Source organism: Ciconia boyciana, chromosome 2 (genome assembly GCF_034638445.1).
Source record: "Ciconia boyciana chromosome 2, ASM3463844v1, whole genome shotgun sequence".
Taxonomy (NCBI): domain Eukaryota; kingdom Metazoa; phylum Chordata; class Aves; order Ciconiiformes; family Ciconiidae; genus Ciconia; species Ciconia boyciana.
In genome coordinates, this window is record NC_132935.1 from 143,548,173 (window position 1) to 143,572,011 (window position 23,839).

Genomic DNA, 23,839 nt, shown 5'->3' on the forward strand with positions numbered 1-23,839 from the left:
AAGCCTGATGTGGATAGCAGTCATAAAAATAAAAGACATTTTAAAAAAGCTGATAGGTCACATTTTCAGCTTACTTCAGAAGTTCTGCTGGAATCAGTAGCTGAGAAGTTGACCTACAGGAAAGAAAGAAATTTCTACAACATTTTGTAAAAACCACTAAAGAAAAATATTGCCATTTTCCACATCTGCATTCACAACAGTTTTCAGACGAAAGAATACTTGCCCCAGTGTAGCCACTAGAAAGTATTAAGAAAAAAAAAAAAAAAAACAAACCTAAAAAAAGTCAAAAAGGCTAACATTTCAGTGGACAATTTCCCCTGACTTTATACTCCACATAAGGCTTCCCCATAAGGGACTAATGGATACTGAAAGCAGTCCAGGTGAACCGAGTTTCCTTATTCTTTAGAAGGAATATTTATTCTTGTGTCCTTCAGTCTCTTTCAATGACCATTTTATGAAAGTTAATCCAGATCTCCACAACCCTAGAGCTGCTTCCATAAAGTGACTGTGCTCTTCATAGTCTGTATTTCCTCAGGTCTCTATTTTTTTTTTCTTTTCTTTTTAAAGGCTTTGAATTCTAATTCAGAGGTCTCATGGTAAATAAAATTGAAATACTTTCAGCACTATCTTCCTTGTGAGAACTGGAGTATATACTTGTTTTTCACTTGCTCCCTTTTAATCAAGCATTTTGATGACCATAATCAATTTCTTCGCTCAGGAGAAAAATGTGCAATTATCTACAATGAAGAAGGTGTGTCTAAGGAATAGGGTGGGGGGAAGAGAAATCAATGGAACCATCTGTCTGACATTCCTACAACATTATAAGAGACTTGTAATTAACTGCTTGCCTACCAAAGTCTGCCAGCTTTAACTCCCCCGTGTCACTGATCAGAAGATTCTGTGGTTTCAGGTCCCTGTGCAAAATGTAACGCTGGTGGATGTAAGACAGTCCTCGCAGCAACTGAAATAAAAATAACTGAAAAAGAGGGGGACAAAAAATGACCTCTGTTAATATTTTGCATATAATCACAGGTGATTTCTTCACAATATGCAGGGTGCTTGCATATTGTGGTAACATTGTGTCAGAATTCCTCCCAAACTGGTGTAATTCCCACCCAAATTTAACACAACACAATTTCCATCTAAAAAATATGTACTTTGCAAGGACTAACCCCAGCCTCCAAGCCCTACTATATGATAGATTCAGTTTGCCTGCTTTAAAATAACAAGAGCAATACAACCATGTGCAGAAGGCTCAATTTCTACCAAATTATAATTACACTCCATTTACCCATATGGCCTTAGAGATTAGGTGGTAGCCTGAAGACAGATGTGTATCTTCACTAATTATAGGAAACAACAGTACAGGGTGGATAGGGATGGGGAGATAAGGCTGGGGGATGGGACACTGGAGCTAAAACAAAGAAGAAACTAATAGTATAACAATAATGCCTGTGTACCCAAGGAAATCTGCAAGTATGATAGGTTTTCTCCTTCAAAGTTTTTTTTAATGGCAGTTGCTTATCTATTTTTCATTAGGAAATAATAATTCTCACTGAACATAAAGATGACTTTTGAAACCTACTTATAATAACCTTTAAGGTAAATTTAGACAGGAATCTAACTCATGCCCTATGTTTCTTTTAACCCTTCACTGGGCTCCACAAATGCTTTCCCTAGAGCTAAGCATTGATATTGTGTATTTTTGTAATTTACAATTATGAACAAAGAGCTGGATGATGAGATCTTTTGTCCTCCCCTTTTCATCTTCTCTCCCATGATTCTCCTGAATTCTTACTGGCACCTGCTGTGAAAGGCTGTAAGTGTTATCCTCATGGATTTTGTCAATACAAAGGGTGAACGATCGTTTCCCAGGAGTTTTATTTGCAGTTTTGAAAAATATCTCCTAATATACAGACACTTCCTATTGCCTGAAATATTTTAAGAAATACTACAGTTTCCAAATGGGAACACAACAAGCCTTTGCAAAGCCAAACACGGAGGATTCAAGAGTGGATATGGACCTCGTGCCTCACAGCTCAGTGGCTGGTGAAACATGCTCTCTCAGAAGATGTGGAAACCACACCAAAGATTTGGGAAAAGCCAACCCGGGCACATGAGAATTTCTAATTAACTTGCAACACAAGCGTCCTATTTAGTGACTGCTGAAGTGAGGAGACATTATAAAAAGGGTTACAAAATCTGATTATAGAAGAGAATAAAGGCTGACATGAAAGAAACAGAAATGTCATGTTACTGAAGTTGAAATGAATTTAATTGCTTTTCATTTTTTCCCCGAGTGCAGACACAATACACTGTATGTTTAGCTATTTAGCCAGGGCACAAAGAGCCATATCAATCACCTTCTTGCCAGGGTTGGGTCTAACAATGTGCTGAGGAAACCTAAGAGCAAAATACAGAAACAAAAGAAAGAATAGCAGGAAAGTCATAAGTAACATGCACATTCCTTTTTGAACTGTAGTTAAAATGGAACTCATGGCACACAAAAACTGTTTTAATAAGGGCAGGAAGCAGAAAGAGCTTTAATTACAGCCTTAAAATATAAGTTAAATTCTATTAAATTACTTCAAAATAATATTTTTTAAAATAAAAAGGAAAATATCCAGTTTGCTAGGCTAAATCAATGGTATTTAACTTAAAACGTTATTTTTAAATATGCAAAGAAATTTCAATTACCATGTTATCTTACAGCACTGTAATCTTTATAACTCAAAATATATTTATTAATGTGGGCTTTCATTTGGCTTTAATGCAGAGTCAAGTGATTTGACACTAAGTGCTAAGAAAAAAACCCAACAATTTCACAGCTAAACAGAATAAATGTCAACTCTCAAGGATAGCTTTGGAACGTAGTTTTATTCCAAACTTGTAGACATGCTGCATTCATCGGGTATTTCCACAAAAGTCAATTAATTCACTCACATACACTGTATCAATTGCTTCCTCCTTGGAGGAACATCATGAAAGACATGGGGAAAAAAAAACTCCCTGAATTCATTACAGGGTAAACTCAGCCACTGTTTTGTTGTTTTTTCTTTTCCTCTTCACCTTTGTTTTTATTTGGTAATATTAAATGTGAAAAGGTTTAAGTGAAAACACAAGCCTAATGCACAGCAGTAGAGCATTCTGCAAACCACAGGCCCTTTGGGACTGCTTGGGAAGACAGAACAGTAAAAGAGGCTCTCCATTCCCAACGGTTCCCCACTCCACAAAAATAAAAGACGAATTGGAAAGAACCGTTCATGATGCCTCAGGAAACACTTCTGCCGTCTCACAGTCAAGTTCCCTCCCCTGTCTCTGAGGAAAGCCCTCTCCAAGAAACCCATTCCCCTTCAAGACTATCTGCATTACCTTCACAAGGACGGAAATGAATGCTAGGTGAGGTACCATCACCTCTTACCCACACACCCGATCTGAAATCGGCATACCACCTATCATGGTCGTACTCTGATCTTACTTGCTTCTTCCTCCACCTTGCTCAATCCTGATCACTATGAAACCTCAGCCTGGGGCTTCTGCGAGGGGTTTTGAACAAGCAACTGAACTGCCGTTTCTCCAAGACCACCGGATGGCAGCCCTGCAGACCAGAGGACAACTCTAAAAGGAGTCAATGGCAAATTCCAATGCATTTCAACGGGTTGGTTGTGAGGGTAGAAATGATACAGATTCGTGGTTCTTGAGCTTTTATGTTAGTAATTTTAATTTTTGCATGGTCATACACAAGGCTGTATAAGTGTCAAATAACTTGTAATAAACAAACTAGGACATCACTCAGGTAGTTTGTAGCTTATTAGTAAGAACAGAGGTTTTGGTGATAAAATGAAAGACTCACAAAGTGACAAGGGTCATTGTGATAAGAGTTGGAAAAGACCAAAAACAGGAATGGGATTCGTCTCTAGAAGTCGGGTTTTCAGCAAGGCTTAACATTAGGAGGCTCAACACTTCACATTCAGAGCAAAAAAAATTTAATACTTGTGCTTCAGGCCTTGCTTGTTTATTATAGCCGTGAAAAAAATACCTTTTTTCCCCCAACAGTTATGCAGCTCTCACTTTAATGAGCAGCATATTTTAATGAATAATTTTCATTGTCAGTGAGAAAAATGCATGCAGGTTAAAGCTAATCTGGGGTTTATGGACTGTGATATTAAAAGAATATTAGCAGTCCTTAAAACTTGCAAGAGAAAGCCCTCAACTACACAAAAAGGTTAGCACCTACATAGTCCTTCAAGTATAAGGCCTGGATAGCCACTTGAGCCACATGCAACATTTGACCAAATGCCTGTTTAAACCAATTACATTTTCTGAGAGACCTGCCAGCTGCCTGGATGAACAGCCCTGCTTTCACGGTGTTTTTCATGAGCCTGGGTGAGTGTACAACCTGGATCACTACATGCACACATCTAACAGCTGCAAGATGGCTCATGTGCAGCAGAATGGTTTACTATCTTGTTGGCCTCAATGTCACACAGGATTTTGAGCTCTTCTCATCCAAATGAACTTATAAGCTAAACACTGACACAGGCCATCCAAAACACATCTAATGAGTGGGACTGATGGGAGTTAACACTTTCTGACTTAGGTTCAGAAAGCTCTGACGAGTCTAATGATAAAGGGGGATGCTCCTGCACAGGTGATCTGTGTAGAAGTGCTCAGATGACTCCACATAGTTGCTCTCTATTCCCAGACATGGTAGACAGTTTCTGGCAAAGGATACTGGGGTAAGTGAAAAGCAGAAAGAAATTCACAACATGCACAGAGAGATTCTCCAGACAATGTACCATTTCCACACAGTGTCTGCTGAGGCATCAAGGACCCCAATGACAAGAAGGATGCTGCCCAAGAGAACAGACTAATGAGGCCTGTGGAGGGCTTTTTGAAGTCAGGAACTGTCTTTCCCTGATGGCACAGAGGGATTTCTGAATGATTTCCTGCATCTGAGCTCCCTTACCACATGTTGTATGGTGGCAATAAAGGACCTGGCCCTAGATACAGAAGTAGAAAGCTATATGGAACCTTTTAGTCTATACAAGATGCACAAAACTCATGGCTCTGCTCTCTCTGCAGCAAGAGACTGCAGAGGGAGCTGAGCTAACCTGGACCAGTAGTTCACATCTGTTCAGAAGAAAGCTGAAAGCAAGACTGGATTAATCTGCTTGTCCTTTAGCAAGCTCATATTGCTGTATTAGCATAGTTACTTTCAAAAAGTAACACACAATACTGCACAAGCTTTATTATCACTCATCAGTGATAACACAAATGCTCTTGCTTGCTGTATGTATCAAAGCACATCAGCTGGTTATCACGTAATCATGTGAATTCCCTTGTGTGTATTCAGCATCAATTGATATCATATTCAGTCTTAATAGGCCATCAAATCTAAAAATACCAGTAAAAGAAACCCAACCCAGGACACCTCACCTTATGCTTGTAACCAGTATACTGCTCCCTGCCATCCAGAGGATATTACAGGCTTCTGTGAATTACTGGCTATTTACAAAGGCAAAAGGAGGTAATAAATCCCCACAGTACTATCTCACAGCCTTGGAAATAAACACAACTGAACACAATGCTCAGTTATGTTTGGGTTTACTGGATTTTTGGGAGTTTTAGACCTACTTGTTTTAAACCATTAACATAAGAAAAAACTACCTGGTAATATGTATTATCACAGAAGCAATGAGAAATGTCTCTGTGTGACTTCTGCTAGTGTGTCAAAAGCTCATAAAGCACAATCTTTTTTATCACTGTTGGTTTGCTATTTTGTTCCCTCCTCCCAACCAGGATAATATCCACGAGATAAAATCCAACTTTTCACTTCTAACAATGTCCTGGGGAAAGACTGAACTTTTTAGGTCAAAGCTTTGTAGACTTTTTTAATTATATTGTCAGAAGAAGAAATTCCAGGAAAAAAGTGTTGACTTGAGATGAATTTGCATCCCTAGGAATAAAGGGTCCTATCTGAATAAAAAATGGTTAGCCATTTGAATATAAAGCCATAATAAGCTTTATCTCAATAAAAGATTCTCCTGTCTGACCTCCCTGGAACCAACTGAGTTCTCTCCAAAAGAATTTTAAAATAATTCTCTCCAAAACGCATTTATAAAGGCTTCTAACTTGTTCATGCATTCCTCACACGAGAGTCTTACCAAAGACAATGTCACTCAGAAATGCATACAATACAGCCACTGGGAATGCGCATCGTATCACTACTTTAAAAAAAGATACTAAGACTACAGATTTTTTTCCACTTATTTGCAGCAGAACTGCAAAGGAAAGAGATTGGAAAGTGTTAATTTGTTAACTTCTATTCTCTTTGATGTTCTTTTAATCATTTCTTGTTCCCTCTGGATACTACTACAGTCATTTGCAATGAGGAAGGTGTGCTTAATTAACTGAGTACAAAGACACTCCCTTCCAATCAGTTATAGTTGTCTGCTAATGTTCAGTAAGTGGAAGACACTTTCAGATTTTTTCTTCTGAATGGCAAAAGTAAAAATAAATTCAATTAAATCAAATCTCATTTCCTACCTTTCACCAATTCACTCCCATGCTGAACTAGGTCAGGGTGGCAATTGGTGCCTCACCAATTTTAAAGACACTGGAAAAAGGGTTTTCTTCATCCCTAAAATATCTTCATGTTTTTTGCTGTATGTGAACTATGCGGCTCATACAGACAATAAATTACGCATGCACACACTCCTTTCAGTTTGGAGTTTGCACATATTTCTCACTGCAGTAAATATAAAACTGACATTCTTTTAGCATGAATTTTAACACACTGATAAAGATTCTGCATTTACTGTTCACAGTTGTGCATATTATCAAATCATTACTTTAAGTGACAAGACTGACATAAAGTAGAGTGAAATGCTGATGCCATATTTAATGTCTGATAACTAAAAAGTCTAATTTAAATAATCAATTCTCAATGCCATGTGTAAAAGACAACCTTAATTTGGCATAACATTATTCTGTCTGCTGTACACCTGATTGTTCGCTGAATGAGGAATGAAAAATAGCAACTTCTCAACCACATTAAACAGCATCACTTCCTACTTCACTTATCTGTTGAAATGTATTTTTAATTCAACTCTACATCAGCAGCATCACTAATTTCAGTGAGCAGGAGACAGCTTTCAAAAGCATAACATTAAAAAAAAGCATGATTTCAAAAGTGTGATTTCAAAAGCATGATTTGCTTCCAGTAATGCCCGATAAAATTAAAAGGACCACCATGGTATATATCCACCTTAAAGTAAAAAGAGTGTTTTCTCCAAACTCCAGTGAGTCAATATGATAGGTGAAACAAGACATGAAAATTCATCATAGTTGGATGCATTATCATGGTTTAATTGCCCAGTTCCTGTGTACCTAAGTCTATGGCAGTCAACCTTTTGGTCAGACACCTCTAGTTACACACAGGCACTCACATGCCACAGCTTCCCCTACATCACGTAATCACACATTTGTCACATACGGATGCACGACTGGCCATGTGATTCAACACACATCTCCCACAAAAAAGGGGACCACAAACCTTTTGTCCATGCCACAGATGTTTATACAATCACACGATGGAAAGAAAACAGAAGCACACCAGGGAGGCCTACATCGATAACACAACTGCAACCTAAAAACCAAAGCATTTTTAGCATACTTTTCAGATACTATACTTTACTAAGAAGCATATGTTTTTATATCTTACTAATACTGAATGGAGGTAATGCTTCGCAAGAGCCAGTACGCAATGCTCTGCTACTGTCAAAGTTCAACCAGCTGCACTTCAAATGCAGTAAGCCTCATGTGGTTGGGATACAGGAGTTGCCTAATCCTTCCATGTCGCTAATGCTTCCATACCCTTTACGCTTCAGATTATTCTAAAGCTGTAATCAGTTCAATGATAAATATTTACGTTTTAAAAAGATATCTGATGACAACTGCCCTATGGCTTTGACTCAGATTATTAATTTTCACATTAGTCATTAAATGCCAAAATTATTCATCTGACAAAAACAGATTCAACTTTAAAGCTGCAATCATTAGTTAAAGACAATGTTCACAGTACTGCAGTATGGAGAGGAATAAATGAACACCACAAGTGATTAAGTGCCAGAGATTTCTGATAACATCAGATAACTTTCACTATATTTCAACACTTTCAATTCAACTTTGCACTTCACCTTGTTTAGGAGGCCAGTATTAAAACCTTGGTTTAATAAATCCATTTTTTTTATCATATCTGATTTGGGATTTTTGTTGTGTTGTTTTTTTTTTTCACTTAGAGTGCTATAATGTTGACTGATCTCTTCTTGAGCATTTAGCACAGAAAAATGTTGCACCATCCTATTATGTTTCAATAACGCCTATTAATTACATTTCTTTTAAACTCTTTTTGTATAAGTTTTAAGACTGAAACTAGTTACAGATTTTTGCTGAAACTTAAGCATATTTTTTACACAGATTATTGGGCTGTCCTAGGAAACTTAATACCCAAATTCTACTCCACACTTTGCCACATACCTTACATGTGACCTTGATAATCAACTATTTTATCTGACTCAGTATTACAGTGATAAAACACATTTTTAAAGGTTGTGGTGAGGGTAGGGCAGAGTTGGTTGAGGTTTTGCTTCAAAAATATCCATCAATTATGCATAGAAGACTGCTGTGCCCTGCTTCCTAGGAGCAAGGAAGGCTCAGAATTGAGATGGGTAAGAGCTGAAGTCTTGAAGGCTCCTGGGAGAAGGCTGAATATTCCTGTTCCCTGCATGCAAAGTTCATCAAGAGGTCTGCCATTTCTTCTTATCACTTTTTGGCCCTAGGAAGAGAAGAGGTGCCCAGGGAGAAAACAAATCAGAGGAGCAATATTAAATGGAATAAGAACAAACTGGAAACTCCTCCTTCCTCTGGTCACAGTAGACAATAGGAGCCTTCCAAGTTGCCTGAAGTAAAAGATTTCGAGAGTGATTAAGAGACAGAGACAGTTTTTGTCTGGTTGACAACCCCATTGTCATTCAGGCTGGTGTTGCATGGATCGAGGAATAGTGGGTCAGAGGCAAATATCTTTTTATTTTGTCAAAGATGGTTTTTTGAAGTCAAACGCTCACACAAATCAATATTACCTCTAACACTGCAAGTAGAGGAAAAAAGGCAGAGAGAAAAAACTGAGGATGCTTTTCCCAAAAGACTACAGCTATTTCAATGCAGCATCACTAATTAAAAAGCAAATCAGCTTTCATTAATAGATTTATTTTTAAGGCAGGAATGCAAACAAGCAATGCAGGCATGATAGATGCAAGCCTGAGCTCCACTTGTTCCACCAGTAATAGGAGTTACAGAAAACAGACTCAACTATAAAGTAAATGCATCAAAACATAAAGATGAACTTACTTGCATTACTGGGAATGTAATAATATGGAGTAAAAGATGCGGTTAAAATAAAGATGGTATTTTAAAGGTTAAAACAAGTTAAGACCAGTTACATTTTCACAGGACATGCTGAAATGTACAAAAAAAGATACTTAAAAATTAAATTATGAATTTACAAAACAAGAACCATTTATGGACAGCTGCAAACAAAGGCTCAGGACAACCAAGAAGATAAGTCAAAAGCCTGGTGGAGATGGCCCTGTACCAGACAGAAAGAAGCACAAATCAGAATGAAGATCATAATAAAAAAAAAATCACTGGCAGGGTCAGTTAGCTGCTGTGACCATTAGAGTTCCTGCTGTAGGAAGCAATCCAGATGTTTCAACTGAGAGTCCAAGTAGTATGAACTATCTCTAAATGTAGCAACAGCTGTAGGAAAGAAAGCCAGGAGTACAGATTTCAGTAGTCTGGGCCAGGAGGAACAGCACAGGGAGAGTCAGGGGCAAGTCTTGTACCTCAGTTTGCCACAGCCACATTTTGGAGTTTGGCAAGCACCACACGGAATACACCTATAAATCAGCTCCTAGCTCCAACCATTTACAAAGCTGCAGCATTAGCTTCCAACAGAAACATAATTATATGTGGGGCCATGTACTTAAGATTTATTGATTGCCTTCAGTTTTGGAAAAACTGAGAAAGATGTCTTCAAAACTACAGAAGAGAAGATGAGGCTGTGCCTTACTAAACAGTGAGGCTGTGCCTTACTAACCAATTACCTTTTCTCTCCTCATCTCTAACTATAATACTGTACACAGTATATTAATATATAGTTATAAATAAATGGTAGACATGCAGGCTTGTTAGTCACCAAAGATGCATACAGTTGTGTATTTGGAGCTAACAGAGTTTGGAGAATCTATGGATTGAAACAACTTCTTTCTGCCAATTCCCCTTCTAGCTGATAAAGATGTTGCAGGTACCTAACCACATTTATGTCACCAGGATACTTGGTTTAACATTCTCAGGGATAGGTACTTTAAAAGCAACTTTAGATGATAATAACATCTCAGCCTCACAGACAAGTTCTTTGAAGGGTTGAAAACCTGATGTTATTTGTAAGACTTGGGCCTCCACACATGAATTACAAAATTCTGAAATCATTATGCATGAATACATACATACCACTAAAAATGCTAAACCTAATACTTTAGGAAGCAAATTTTTTCATTTCCTTAAACATACTGTCCCAAGACTCCGACAACTGCCAATTGAGACATTCTTCTTTATACTTTCACATACTTATAATATTCTGCTTACTCTTTGTTTAAAATATTTAAGTGACAGCAAATAGCCTATTTGAAACCACAAAGAAAGGCAATGTCAAACACAACACCCAAGGGGACAGCAATATGTGTGTCCATCAAAGTAATTTGGATTTTATTCTATTTATGATTCTTCATCTAAAAGTAAGCCTGAGGGAACAAGCATCGTCTTTAGCTTGTAAATACGGAGAAAATTCAGAAATATAATCAGGCTGAAGATGTTCTATAGAAACCAAAACATAAGTCAATAATGGCTTTGCTTCTGCATTCCTATAAAGTACTGTTTTACAGGAACTACTGTATAATATTATTTGGAAAAAGAAAGATGTGTGATTACGTGGTTCTGTATTTATAATAACTGGCAACAAGCCAGGAAGAAATATCCATCAGCAGGCAATACTTTCCTCTAGAACAAAATTAAAAGGCAGGGGGCCTTTTGTCATATTGGGAGAGCATTAATGGCTTAATCCCACAGGTTAGCCCCAGAGAGCCAAAACTAATTTATTGCTACTGGAATATAATTGCTCAACTGGAAGTTTTTTAAAATGGGTTTAGGGATCACATAACCAGTGATTCTAAACAAATGCTGTCTAAAAGTCTGACTAAACGTGAAATTCCTGAAGGACCTCTAGCAAGAAGGGGCTGGCAGGGAGAGAAGGCTAATTAACGTGGTTCAGCTCAACCCTTAAAAATCAGCTGTAGCTCCAGATAGACAACTCTGTCCAGAAGCTAAAACCAAAATAGGTGGCAAAGTCTCAGAACCACAGTTACATAAGTCAACAAACTGAGTACGGCGCAACAAAGCATTACAATATTATGTAGTAACCATCTTATCTCCTCTGTAACAATAGAGGAGTGCAAGCTTTTAGTTTTGCGTGCTGGTGAAGGTCTGGGAGTTGTTAGCATATATAACTGGGTTCCCTTCTCTCTGCAATTCCTGTCCTCCCAGCTGAAGAAATCACTCGTTGGGCTAAGCAGGTATTTTTCACTCATAGCTTGAGAGCAGGTATTTAACTGAAAACCCCAGGCAGGCTGATTCAGTTTTAAAATGGTAGGAGCTCAAATCATCATGCTAGGTTTTAATAATTACTGCTATGAATTAAAACTACCCTTTGCTGCTGGCCTGGCAAGAGAGTCTACTAAATACATATAATCCATTTTCATTAATATTATTTAACAGAAAAAAAAGAATTTTAATTGTCTAATGGGATTGCTCACAGTAGAAGGGAGTTTCATCTGCTCCATCTTCCCAATGGTTTTTCTCTTTTTTCCCAGTTTCCTTTTTATTAGTAATCCATCTGGACTTTAAAAAGCTTGAACTAGCAGTACATCAGAACTCTACACTTGGCTACTCAAAGCAATATTTCTAATGTGCCCATAAGCTTCGGAAGTGTTGATGAACACAGTTGTTGGATGGTAAAGATAGCCACAGGAATACATACAGCAAAATCTGAAAGGGAAATAATGCTGCTGCAGTTCCCTCCACAGCTCCTGTTTTAAAAGACTTGCATCTCAGGATTTAGAGGAGTGATACATTAGCAAGCCCAATTATCCATGTATGCCTATCCTCCTCAAAGACAAGCTCACTGGGCCCTGATACGATCAAGAAAAAGTTCAATTATGTGAATTACGACATCTTCTCAGTGGGGAACAATCACAGCTACAATGACTACTGCGTATTAGATCTTGAGCTATACAGCACTGCAACCTTGGAGTAGTCTTACAAATCTGAAGCAGCACAAATAACTTTCAAAGACAGTCTTAGCTTATCCCAAACTTCAGAGAGCTGAATGTAAAAGTATCCACACAGGGAAATGAACCACAAAACCACTGCTTTAACAAGCACATTCAGCACATGATACTCTGCTTAGGAAACTGAGCGGTGAAGAAAGCTCAAAAGTTTTAGTGGTTGAAAAGCAGGTCCCACCTCACCCACCTTCAGCCATTTCGAAGTGCCACACTCACAGAGGCACTGTGAAGCTGGCACTGGGAGGAGACCCATGGGCTTTCCCTGTCCATGTTAGCAAAATGTCTGAGTGAAAGTCGTAGATTACAACAATGCTATCTTGCAGCATACACATCATGTATTTTCAAATTTTTTTTTATTTTTTTTTTTGGTTTGGCCAAATATATGCAGTAAGGAATAATTTTTCTGATTTTTTTTTTAAGATGGTAGCCGTTCTCATCTAACTTCATATGTTGTAGATGCCACTTTTCAGTGAAAGAACACAGAAAATTAATCAATCTACACTATAAAACTAGCTGATGTACAACAATGATCAGCTATTGCAAAAAAAAAAAAAAAATATTTCCTCTTTTTTAAATATTTTCTCTTCTTAAACCAAACAGGCCTTCTGAGCTTTCCAGGAAAGAGAGATTTATTTTTTTCCATGAACTTCTCAGTTTCAAGAAACCAAATACTGGAATAAAGCTCTCAGTATGACAAGTGAAGATTTAAACACTTCCAAAGTAGAACAACAATGGGACTGATGTCAAAGTGCAAGACAAGTGTAACAAATATCATCTGGGTGATCTATACACACATGACACATTCTGCATGTCTGATTGGCTTCCATTTGATGCTAAAATCATTTGGCTGACTTCCCAGAAAGTAACTGGATCAACTCTCTACCAATCTATCTTTCCATTAAATCCTGCTAATAAACTCCCTCCTTCCTGCGTGATGATTCTCAGTACCTACCTTAGAAGGGAAAACTTTTTAAAAAGTGAGATCAGCTATGAAAATACTTCATCAAAATAAGTGAGCAAAAAGATTAGGGAAGATATTATATGCTCATATAAAAAGCAGTACATTCAGCTAATATAATTCATTACAGTTCCCTCAAACTCGGTGAATCTACAACGACTTACCTCACCGAAGATCTAGCACTGACAGCCTAAAGCAAGTTTACTCAGGAGTTTTAGGGCAGTATTGTCTTGTCTTAAGAGCAAATGTTTAAATGGAGGGGAGGGGTTACCAACATTGTAACAGTATTTACTCATATATTCTGTCTCTGAATCAATTTTACAGACTTCACAAGTTCTTTTGTGGGGATGTTCAAATACTTGCATTTTTAATTATTTTTAAAGAAAAAATATTTAAAACTATAGTTCATATGCCAATCATTTTCCCTTTAGCTAATAATCAGTTTCTATGACACAACAGACATGGCATTTCACACAAAGTTACTGTAGCTGCGTTTGCTTTGAATGTGTGCTCTTTTTGACTCTTACCTTCACATTTTCTGGATGAAGCCCTCCAGGGTGTTTGTCCATGTACTGACATAAATCAGTGTGCTAAAAGAAAGTCAGATGGAAAAAAGGGTATTAATATCTGTACAACAGCAGCAATAAATATCCTTCTACTTAGGAGTGGACAGAACAAATGGAGAATAAGGAGATTTTTCAGCCATACGTGCACACACACACTTGTACCTTTACACTCCATTTTACTTAACAACCTTGGTAACTTGACTGATATGAACATTCACCAAATGTAAATTATTTTTTTTTCTTAACATCCTGTATATGGTAAATTAATTACTTGAATTTTAGTATCATTTTATACCTTGTAAAGATAATATCACCATCAACACCATAAAAGTAATATCTGGAGGGAAGAGGAAGAACCTAAAGGGAGAACCTCAAATGCTACTCTGATTATTCACATTAAAACATTGCTTTTTAAGTCTAATTTTATGGTGATTCTAGATTAAGATGGCTTAATGGTTTAGAAAATAAATCTGAAAGGCATTGCATATCAGAGTACTGAATGATACTTTCCAGCTCAAAAAGAAGCACATATTATGCACATGTACAGCATAATATGTACAAGTCTAACCCATTTCTACTTTAGAAAACAGCTTCACTGAAGACTCAAAACTTTAAGTTTTCACTTCATAGTTGTCTACATTCCCCGCAAATATACAATAAAATCTCTTCAGAAAATAAGCAAACTTGCAATGTATAGATTAATATTATTTTTAATTAATTAGTATTTATTGCTTTTACTATGGAAAGACTATTTTCTCTGAATTTTTCTCTTGCATTTCTTCACTTTCCTACCAGTCAGCAGCATGCTTTCAGTGAAGTGGCATGTTGCTTCTCTGATTTGCTTGCACAACTCAGCTTCTGGAATTATGTTCAGAATAAACAAAGCAAAAATATGCACTAGATTAACCACCAAAAAACTCAGAGACTGATTCTGCCTTCCACATCTGTTTTCTGAACACATCTGGCAAAAATCATCCCGCATTCCTTGAAAAGCTACTTGGCAATACCTGCCTCACATACAGCCCAACTAAATATAGGCAGTTTTCAAGGTGAGAGTTTTGGACAAAAGCTGCCTTTGACATAGCAGAATGGTTTCTCTGTGCGTTTCCGAGTCCAGGAGCCATTCTCTGGTGCTCTTTTGCAGAATTATATGGATATATAGGAAAGTTCACATCTTCCAAGACACAAAATTCATGCTAGCCACAACTGTTCTGTATAATCTTCTCTTCTGAAATCATAAGCTACGAAAACACGCTGTGCGTGTAGAATTAACATTGCAATGACATAAGATGCACTGGTTGATTAGGTTGTGCACTAGCACACCTTTTTTCAGGAATTCTTACCCAGCTTCAAGAGAGCAAGTGCCCCGACTGCAGGAAATCGCTTGAGTCCCAAAATGAACAGTGTGAGTATCACAAGGGCAGAGGGCACGCTCAAACAGGCAAAGCACACTAAATACAACACAACAGAGCTTCTTCCAAAACACAAGCTACAGCAAGAAATACTTCAATTAATAGTTAACACATCAGTGAATGCATTTACAAAGAAAATTTAAAAATACACCTCTACCAGTTAATAGTTACTGTCAGTGAAGTGCATTTTGCATAAAGTCTATGTTTAGCTTAAAGACTTCTTCCTAGTTTCTGTAAAATCTTTATCCACTTCAAGTACTTATTCCTCTTCTACTCTCCCAGTTAGTTTTCTGGGACTGTATCAGTAAGCCACGCCAAACATGGACCAGTCATCCTTCACTATGCATCACCCAGTTTTGTCTTGGTTTACTGTATCAACACCAAGGAAACACACTTGAGCAAAGTCATCTGCTAGCCTTCTCATTTGTTTGGAAAAACTAACAGTTTTTGAGTACTAACCCCGCACAAGAGTCTGCCTCTGGCAAAATATCAGCTGAAATACCGTTACTACAGGTGATGGATGGTGTCAAATAAGAAGTTTGGGGGATTCCCCCCATTTTAATGGGTTATCTGTTATTGAAGAGAAATACCAGCCTGGTGGAATAACACGCTCTCTTTAACTTAAATACAAACCTTTGAACAGTGATAGCATCTGCAGTGCTTGGGAGAATTTTAAAGAAAAGCCTGAAATGTCACTTTAGAAAGCCCAGCAGGGTGAACAGGGCAGTGTCGTCCCATCCCTGTCACAGTGCCTCAGACGCACCCGTCACAGCCCCCGAGCGTGGCATGCTCCCTCGCGTGGGCTGCCTGAAGGAGGAGGTTTATTATCTCCCCGCAGTTCAGCCTTCCAGCCTTTGTGGGTGACAGATAACCTGGCAGGCGGGGAAACTTACTGCCTCCTTCACCTTCTACTGATTTCTACAATTTGCACGTAGTCAGTCGAAGACTTAGAGGAAGACAAACACAATGCTGCTTCTGCAGGTCCCATCCCTGAAGCCCCAGCACCCCAGCTGCCCACTAGCTGCACCTTTCTATTCACTAAAAGCTTTCTAAGAACATCCTCTTCAGAGTCATTAGGAATAGCAATAAGTCATATTTTTATTTCCAATATACTTGTAATGAATTGTGAGGATAACCCCATTTTATTCCACTTATATTTCAGTTATTATTTGGATGCATTTCCTCCATACATGAACATCAACAATGATCCTGTTTGTGTTATGCATCATTCGCCTCTTCTTCCTACCCCAAGGACTAGGACGACTGGTAGCCTGGTATAACCTTCTGCATCAGTAGTTCTCTCCTTCAAAAACCAATTGCTTGCATCTACCTAAAATTCAATGTAAGCAGCAATTTCTACAGAATCCTGGGAACCTTACAGAGTCAATTGTGCAGCAGTCTTTTGGCATCTATTTTTTTCCCCACAAACATGCTACAGACACAGAGAAACCTCTACCAGATCTTCATTCAGACAGTAAGCAGAAATGGAAAGTCTTTTCTGTTCAAATCTTTCAAGAATTTGCCCTCATAAAACTAAGTTAGAGTTCTTCTGATAAAAGCAACTAAACACTATGGTACCAACTGGGAAAGCAACTTATAAAGTTACAGTACATTGTTCCTCACTTTAAAAAAAAAAAAAAAAAAAAGAAGGTAGTGATAAAGCAAAGGCAGCATCAGCTGCTCTTCTTTTCCCAAGGTACTCAATGCACATTGAATTAAATATTAGTATAGCCAGGCAAGCTGACAGCGCTGCAGGGACAGCTATTTCTAAACCTGTTTTCCCTTTTGGCAGGCAAGTGTTTGCTCCAGTGCTCATGTGCTCAACTGACATTGAGGAAGACAACATGAATGCAAGTTTCAGGAAAGTATTAAAAAGAAAACAGAGAGCAAACTGGATGAAAGCCGTTTTCTAATGGTATTCCATGAAATCGGTACCGTATAGATGGAGTCTTTTTCTTCATGCTATATTTCAAGGTAGAAGGCAACATGCTTTCCCAAGTGCAACAGTGGCTGCAGATACCGCACGCCATACTCTGACACTAGCGTCTTTGCTGTGGTTACCACCTTGATCTAATAAAATATATAGTCTAAAGGAAAATTCAAGATACAATTACATATTGGCAATAACAGAAAACTATGCTGAAACAAGGTAGGAAGACAAGAAACAAACCAACCAACACACCTTTTACAGTCCTTTCTCCACTGTCTCAGAGGGTGAGGACACCTCACAGGGAAGCAGGATACACTGGGAATGCAGTACAGAGACTTCCAAGTAATTGCAAATATCCGTCACACACATCCTGATCCCAGGTGGACCTGGCTAGACCAATTCTGCTTCAAGCTAGCTTTTAACAACTTTATCAGCCATGCTGTTAATCCCCAATACACATAAATCACCACAAGTAATCCCATGCTGACAGAACATATGATATTTTAGCTTAACTTCAAAATCCCATTAATTCCTGCTCTTAACGCTCTACCAGTTTACCCACACCTATATGTACAAGTAATCTATTAGCACTCATCTGCTCAAAACAGCTACACTAAAAGAATAAATAGAGATAAATCAAGTTTCCATAGTGAAGAACTCAAAAGCTAGGGAAGTCCACAATTAATGGGGTTTATCCAACCTTTTATTTGTTTGCCCAATAAATGTACATTACGGTAACTTTTGAAACGTGTAATGTGATCACATACTCCTTTCCCCTCACAGAATTAGACATACTCACTGAACAGAATAGGAGGTACTTGATTACAGAACAGCTGTACTGTTTTTATGTTTTGGGGTTTTTTTCCCATTCTCACGCAGCTTGCAGTCTCTGGCTTATTTACTACTTTGAAAGCAGAAATATTAATCTCACAGGCTCTCCTGCCCTGCTTATTGCTACGCTATTCACACGCTTCACAAACATAAAATAATTTCATAGCAATCCAGGGGAGATGTGGCATTATTCCCTTTTATCAGGTAGGGAATTGAAGCAAAGAGAAAAAAGACTTAAGTATCACTGATTTGGGCAACTCTATTTAAAGCACTTTGGTTTTGTATTTGTTTGGTTTTCACAGTATTTGGCACTATTTCGCCTTCTGTGTTTTGACTGACTTCAGTTACAGCTGTGAGCGTATAATGCTTTTGCAAGGGAGACCGAGAATCTCATGCTTAATATCAGAAGCCGGTCATATCTGAATTGCGATGACAGTAATTTGTGATGGTAATGACGATTCCCAGTATAGCAGGGATGGAACCCAGTTCTCTACAGCAGTATTAACTGCCTTGTCTTGAAACGATACTTTGAATGAGGCAGGAACGTCAGAAGACACCCTAGTTCCAACATCCACAAAAAATGTGAAAAGTTCAACAACCACCATGTGCCTTCACCACACTGTCCTCTGCAGAGCTGTACAACAGGCGCTTCCACAAGGAGGGCAAAAGGAGATTGCATAGGCCATCTTTATCTTGGCATCCTCTAATTTTAAGAACTTGACTTTGCCACCTCACTAACACAACAATGTTTTGTGCAAAATCTGTTATGCTTTAAGTGAACAATTTGATCTCTCCTCCCACTACTGTCTCCCCCAGAAACAATTTCACTTCCTCTGGGGATGCAGTCTACAATATTTGAAATGAAAGACTAAAGCCAAGTCTTTGAGAGGAGAGGGGGAATCTTCAAAGACATAGTTCTTAAGGACAAATGACAATGTTTCTGAAGCCTATCACTTGACCAAATTTGGGGCAATTTTCAAAATAATAGCTCCATGCCACTTATAGCACAAAGGCTACCCATTCTCCAAATTCCAAGCCCACGCTGTAAGGCTTGAATATTTACAATAAGGGTCCTCCAGCTACAGGTTTAAGATATCTTGGCCATTTTGGCTGAAATTAAAAATAAATAAGGCAATGTGAGGCAGACTTTGGCATCTTAGTTCTTCAAATAATTGTATTTTACTAAATCGTGCCAGAAGATCACCGCTCCAGGGCTGTGACTTGACTTCAGGGTTCTGGCACACACAGCTACACATCCTTGAGAAGGCTCTGTGAAGCCTTTGTGCTACCTTCTCTCAGCAAATCAAAACACAAACCCTTTCCTCAGTGTACATCTTAAGTAACTAGACCTCCACTAGGAAACCCCTGACCCTTCCTGGTGTAGATGGCACGAGTTCTGGTTAGATCAGAGACCGCACAATGCCTCCTAGAACAGGGAATAGAAAACTCATGCTCAGCTATGCTAGTTGAACCATTCTCCTGTTTCCAAACTGTATGCAGAAGCACATCCACCAATGCCCATTTTTGACCCGGACTTCAGTGAATTTCAAATATTTTCCTTACTATGATGGAGACAAGTATCACAACTCCTACAGGTACATGAAAATGAGGGAAAAATTAAGTTACTTATCCAACATAACTGCTCAGAGTCTAAATAAAAATCAACAAAGTTGTACAAGGATTAAGCAAAATCAAGCTTGGGTCAAGGAACAAGAAAAAAACCCATAGTACAAAAAAAAAGGGGGGGGGGGGGGAGGGAAAAAAGAAAAATGCATGCTCAGACTCTCCCTGTAATGTTTTTCACTCCTCCCCCACACCATTAACTACCATGCCAATACCACAAAAAGTTTTTTACCTTACAAAATATTGTGTCCAGGCTCACATGAAGAAATGAATTGGGGTTTTGCTTTAAACTTGTGGCAGTGTATAAGTGTATGAAGGTCATTTCTATTCAGCAAGACTCTGGTTTATGTTAGTAGACACATGTGTGTTTATGTTTGTGAGCATACTGCGTATAAGCATTTGCTGAAGGGAAAAGAATCCAGGCTGATATTTATACAGCTGAAGCAAGGTTTATATACATTGCATCCTACTTCCGGAAGAGAGAGAGTATGCAAACAGAAAAAAAAGGAGACAAATGTTGATGGTTCAGACTCCTCCCTTCTCCCCTTGAAGAAGGAATTCCAATTATGAATAGATGAGTAAACCACAAGCTACGAATGTCCTCAGATACGCTCAGTGCTTCACTTTAACATCAACTATTTTGCTCAACTGTCTTGCTCAGAAATCGGAGACTCTGCTACCAAACACAAACGTGTTCAAAGGGCAGGACGTCTCCTTTCAAAGGCACGGCCGGTGACATGAAATGAGCTCTACTTTGCCAGCCCTTTTCCATAATAATAATGTGACTGTCATTCTCTTCTAATTAAATTAGTCACTTCTACTTCCCATGCAATACATTCCCTTTCCCTCCTCTTCCTCGGTCATGATAAATCTCCATGTGACTTAGCTGTCCCATAATTCTGCCTAATTGGTTTCAGCTGTCATTTTTGAAGCTGAAATGCATGGAGAGCCTGGGGCTTGTGAATGGAACAGGAAGCATTTCCAACCGCATTCCCATCATGTAAAACCAGCAATGTGAAAGAACCCTTCCATTAAAACAAAAACGGGAGTATTTGGCTGCTGGCGATGCCATCATGCAGTAGACAGATTGTGCTGCTCCACTGAGGCAGCGAGATTGTTGCGAGCCATTCTTCTCTATTCAAAGGAGAGCACACATTATTTATGCTCTAGCAGTTTTCCTGACTAAAATACTTTCCCTTTTGTCACCAACAAATTCTTAAACCGATAATATAATTTACCAATAAAAGCACAGGCAGTAGGAATATTTGAAGTGACAGGCGAACAAAGAAAAGTTAAATCTATTTAAATGGCATGTATCCTCCAACCTAAGCGCTCTGCAGATTATTGCACCATGGTTTAAACTAATTTCATGTTGCTGGTATTTTCAAAAGTGTAATAGACTCTAATTTTCAAGTATTTCTATGGCTTTTTATAATTCAGGCCTTTCCCCCTATGAGACGGCGCAGTGTTAGCCATGCTAACAAAAAAATACCCTACAAGCTATCTCTGGGTGATACCTAAGCAACTTCCAGAAAAAGAGCAGAAGGCAACAGCACCAGCTAGGCTGACCAGCAGGAGAAAGATATATATTAGGGATTCAAGAAAGAAAAAAAACCACCCCACAAGACACCTTTAATGAAAACAATTTTGCTAACAGATGTTTCTAGTGCCTTGGATTTCTCTCACGCTGTCAACAAAGATAAATATACTTCCAAAAACATGAACAATACTACATAGAAAAGGAGGCTGGGCAGTGGGGGAGTACATAATACATATACAAACCTACCTAAAAATCCCAGAGAGAAAAGGGAATGAACAGTTGTCTGATTTTTTTGTTGCTATTAGAAAAGATATATTTATTTATTGACACAAAGTCTCTGTTCTCAGAGAACAATCAGATCTGAGACTCTGATGAGTGAGACACACACTGCTGCGGAAAGAATTGCTAAATGAACCAAGAGATCTTCAGCAAAATAGTTTTCTAAAGATGCCAGTTTATCCTCTTCCTTATTCTCTGGCCACCTTAATAATTGCATCAGCTTTGTTTTTTTAGTAAATCAGGTTAAAGAAACAGTAAACAATTTAGTGAGATTATTTTAACAAAGGAATGACATCTCAAAAATCAGTAGGAATTCCTGTTTATTATGATCAAAACCTAGCAGCAGATCATCAGCTTGTGTAAACTGATGGACTTATAGTCCCCAAAGTCAACAGGGTTGGGACAATTTTTACAAGCCAAGCAAGTTGTAATACATGTGCCACACAGATGTGCGTGTGCACTTTTTCTTTAATTTGCTAAGTCATTAGGTTTTCACAGCACTGACCATTATATCCACTATATCCACATATACAAAAAAAAAAAAAAAATTAAGATACAAAAAGTTTCTTGTTAGAGCATGGCAGATAGCCCTAAGTTCATGGTGAGAGTACTCACTCCAGGACCACATAAGCAGAACACATACACGGCAGGGAGGCTGACAATCCACATACAGCCACACTACACACTAATACTGGGACAGTACTGTCCGCAGATGGTATAGACATATCTACACAAGCTGAGCTGGCACAAGAGCCTTTGCTATGGTGGTGTGCTGGGATACAAAAAAAATGCCATCTTCAGGGCAGGAAAAAAGCAGCGCAAATACTTTCTCTAAAAGCTTTGGCATCCTACGGTAGACCTCTCTTCACACTGGCTGACTGTTCTCTGCCATGCCTCCTAATCCTAACTGTCCATGCTTGATCGTAAGATTAATAAAAATTTTATGGGGAAAATTGCAGTTCAGACTGCAAGGCACACAAAAGAAAAATGATGCTTCCATGGATTATATCCTCTTTACTCAAAGTAATAAAATAAGAAAAAATGAATAGGCCTTTTTAACTTTCAAGTGTTGGCTCTGTTTATTACTCAAGCTTGATTCTTGATTCCTCTTATTCACCATTCGTTAATTATTTTTTATATCATAAAACTACAAACATATTATAAAGATATCTTCAATTACTGATCTCTTCATTCTGACTCCAGGATTTTTATTATTATTATTTTGCCAGAATTGCTCACCCCAAGTTTCTGTTTTTAAAGTTTCCATAGATGTATTTTTTATCAATGTGATTAAATTAGTACAAAGCTGCATACTGCTAGTTCAGGAAGGAAAAAATCTATTTTTAAGATTTAGAATTATGGCAATTACCACTCTCCAAACAGCCAGTTTTTGGGTTCCTGTTTGGTTTGTTGGTTTGTTTGTTTGTTTGTTTTTTCAATCTGCACTGAATAAATCAGAGCTTCTCATTTTAAGAGGAATTAAACAGCAGTTACAATCCACATTATTAAAGAGCCCGAGAAAAAAGCTTAATTAGATTGAACAGTCTCTAGTGCAAGTTGAGATACTGTCAGGTTTCACCTCAGAGGGACTTGGACAATGCCAGTTTATTACTGAAATTAAAAGATAAGGAATGTGTGGGATGCCACCAGAATATTACTGATGGTAGAACTGTCCAGAAATCTATAACACAGAAATAATCAATTACTATAGAAAAAAATGAAGCACTAAAACTAGAAGGATTTTTTTTTTTTTAATTTCGTTTAAAGTAGTAAAATCAATTGACATTTTTTCTTCAGTTCCCGATACAGGAAAGTAACAGTGTATTAACTTCACTGAAAGACTACAAGTATTCATATTTAACTGATAAAAATTAAGATGCAGAAAGATACACATAGAAAGGATCTCAAAAAGAAAAAATAATTAACTTACCTATATCTACTTCAATGACATGTCATTCTGCTGATTATTTGTCTAAACTATTCTTAAAGACTGCCAGTATTAGAGAAACCATCACCCCATAGTAGCTTCTTCAGTGCTTTACTATCATTACCATTAAAGAGGCATTCCTATAGTTTAATCTTTCTCTTTTTTACTGCAATTTCAGATTTTCTTTTGTATTCTTTTTACCACTGACATGGCAATAGGTCACTGTCTTTCTCTATGATTTATTTAAAGGTTTGTAACCACCTCATCCTTTTTTCCCCAACTCTAAACAGCCCTACTTACTTTGACTTTTCC

General features: G+C 38.0%; 1 protein-coding gene across 4 annotated transcripts in view; it reads right to left on the bottom strand.

Moving 5' to 3' along the window:
• Positions 1–23,839, bottom strand: part of CDK14 (cyclin dependent kinase 14) — a 354,521-nt gene that overhangs the window by 186,715 nt on the left and 143,967 nt on the right. For all 4 annotated transcript variants that reach the window (XR_012041197.1, XM_072854293.1, XM_072854295.1 and 1 more), the window contains exons 7-8: positions 13,947–14,009; positions 853–976 (exon numbers count right to left, since the gene is read on the bottom strand). Coding sequence is in view for 3 of the 4 variants with exons in the window: in XM_072854293.1 (XP_072710394.1) it covers positions 853–976; positions 13,947–14,009 (187 nt within the window). In the remaining variant the exon portion in view is untranslated. The remainder of the gene's footprint in view (positions 1–852; positions 977–13,946; positions 14,010–23,839) is intronic.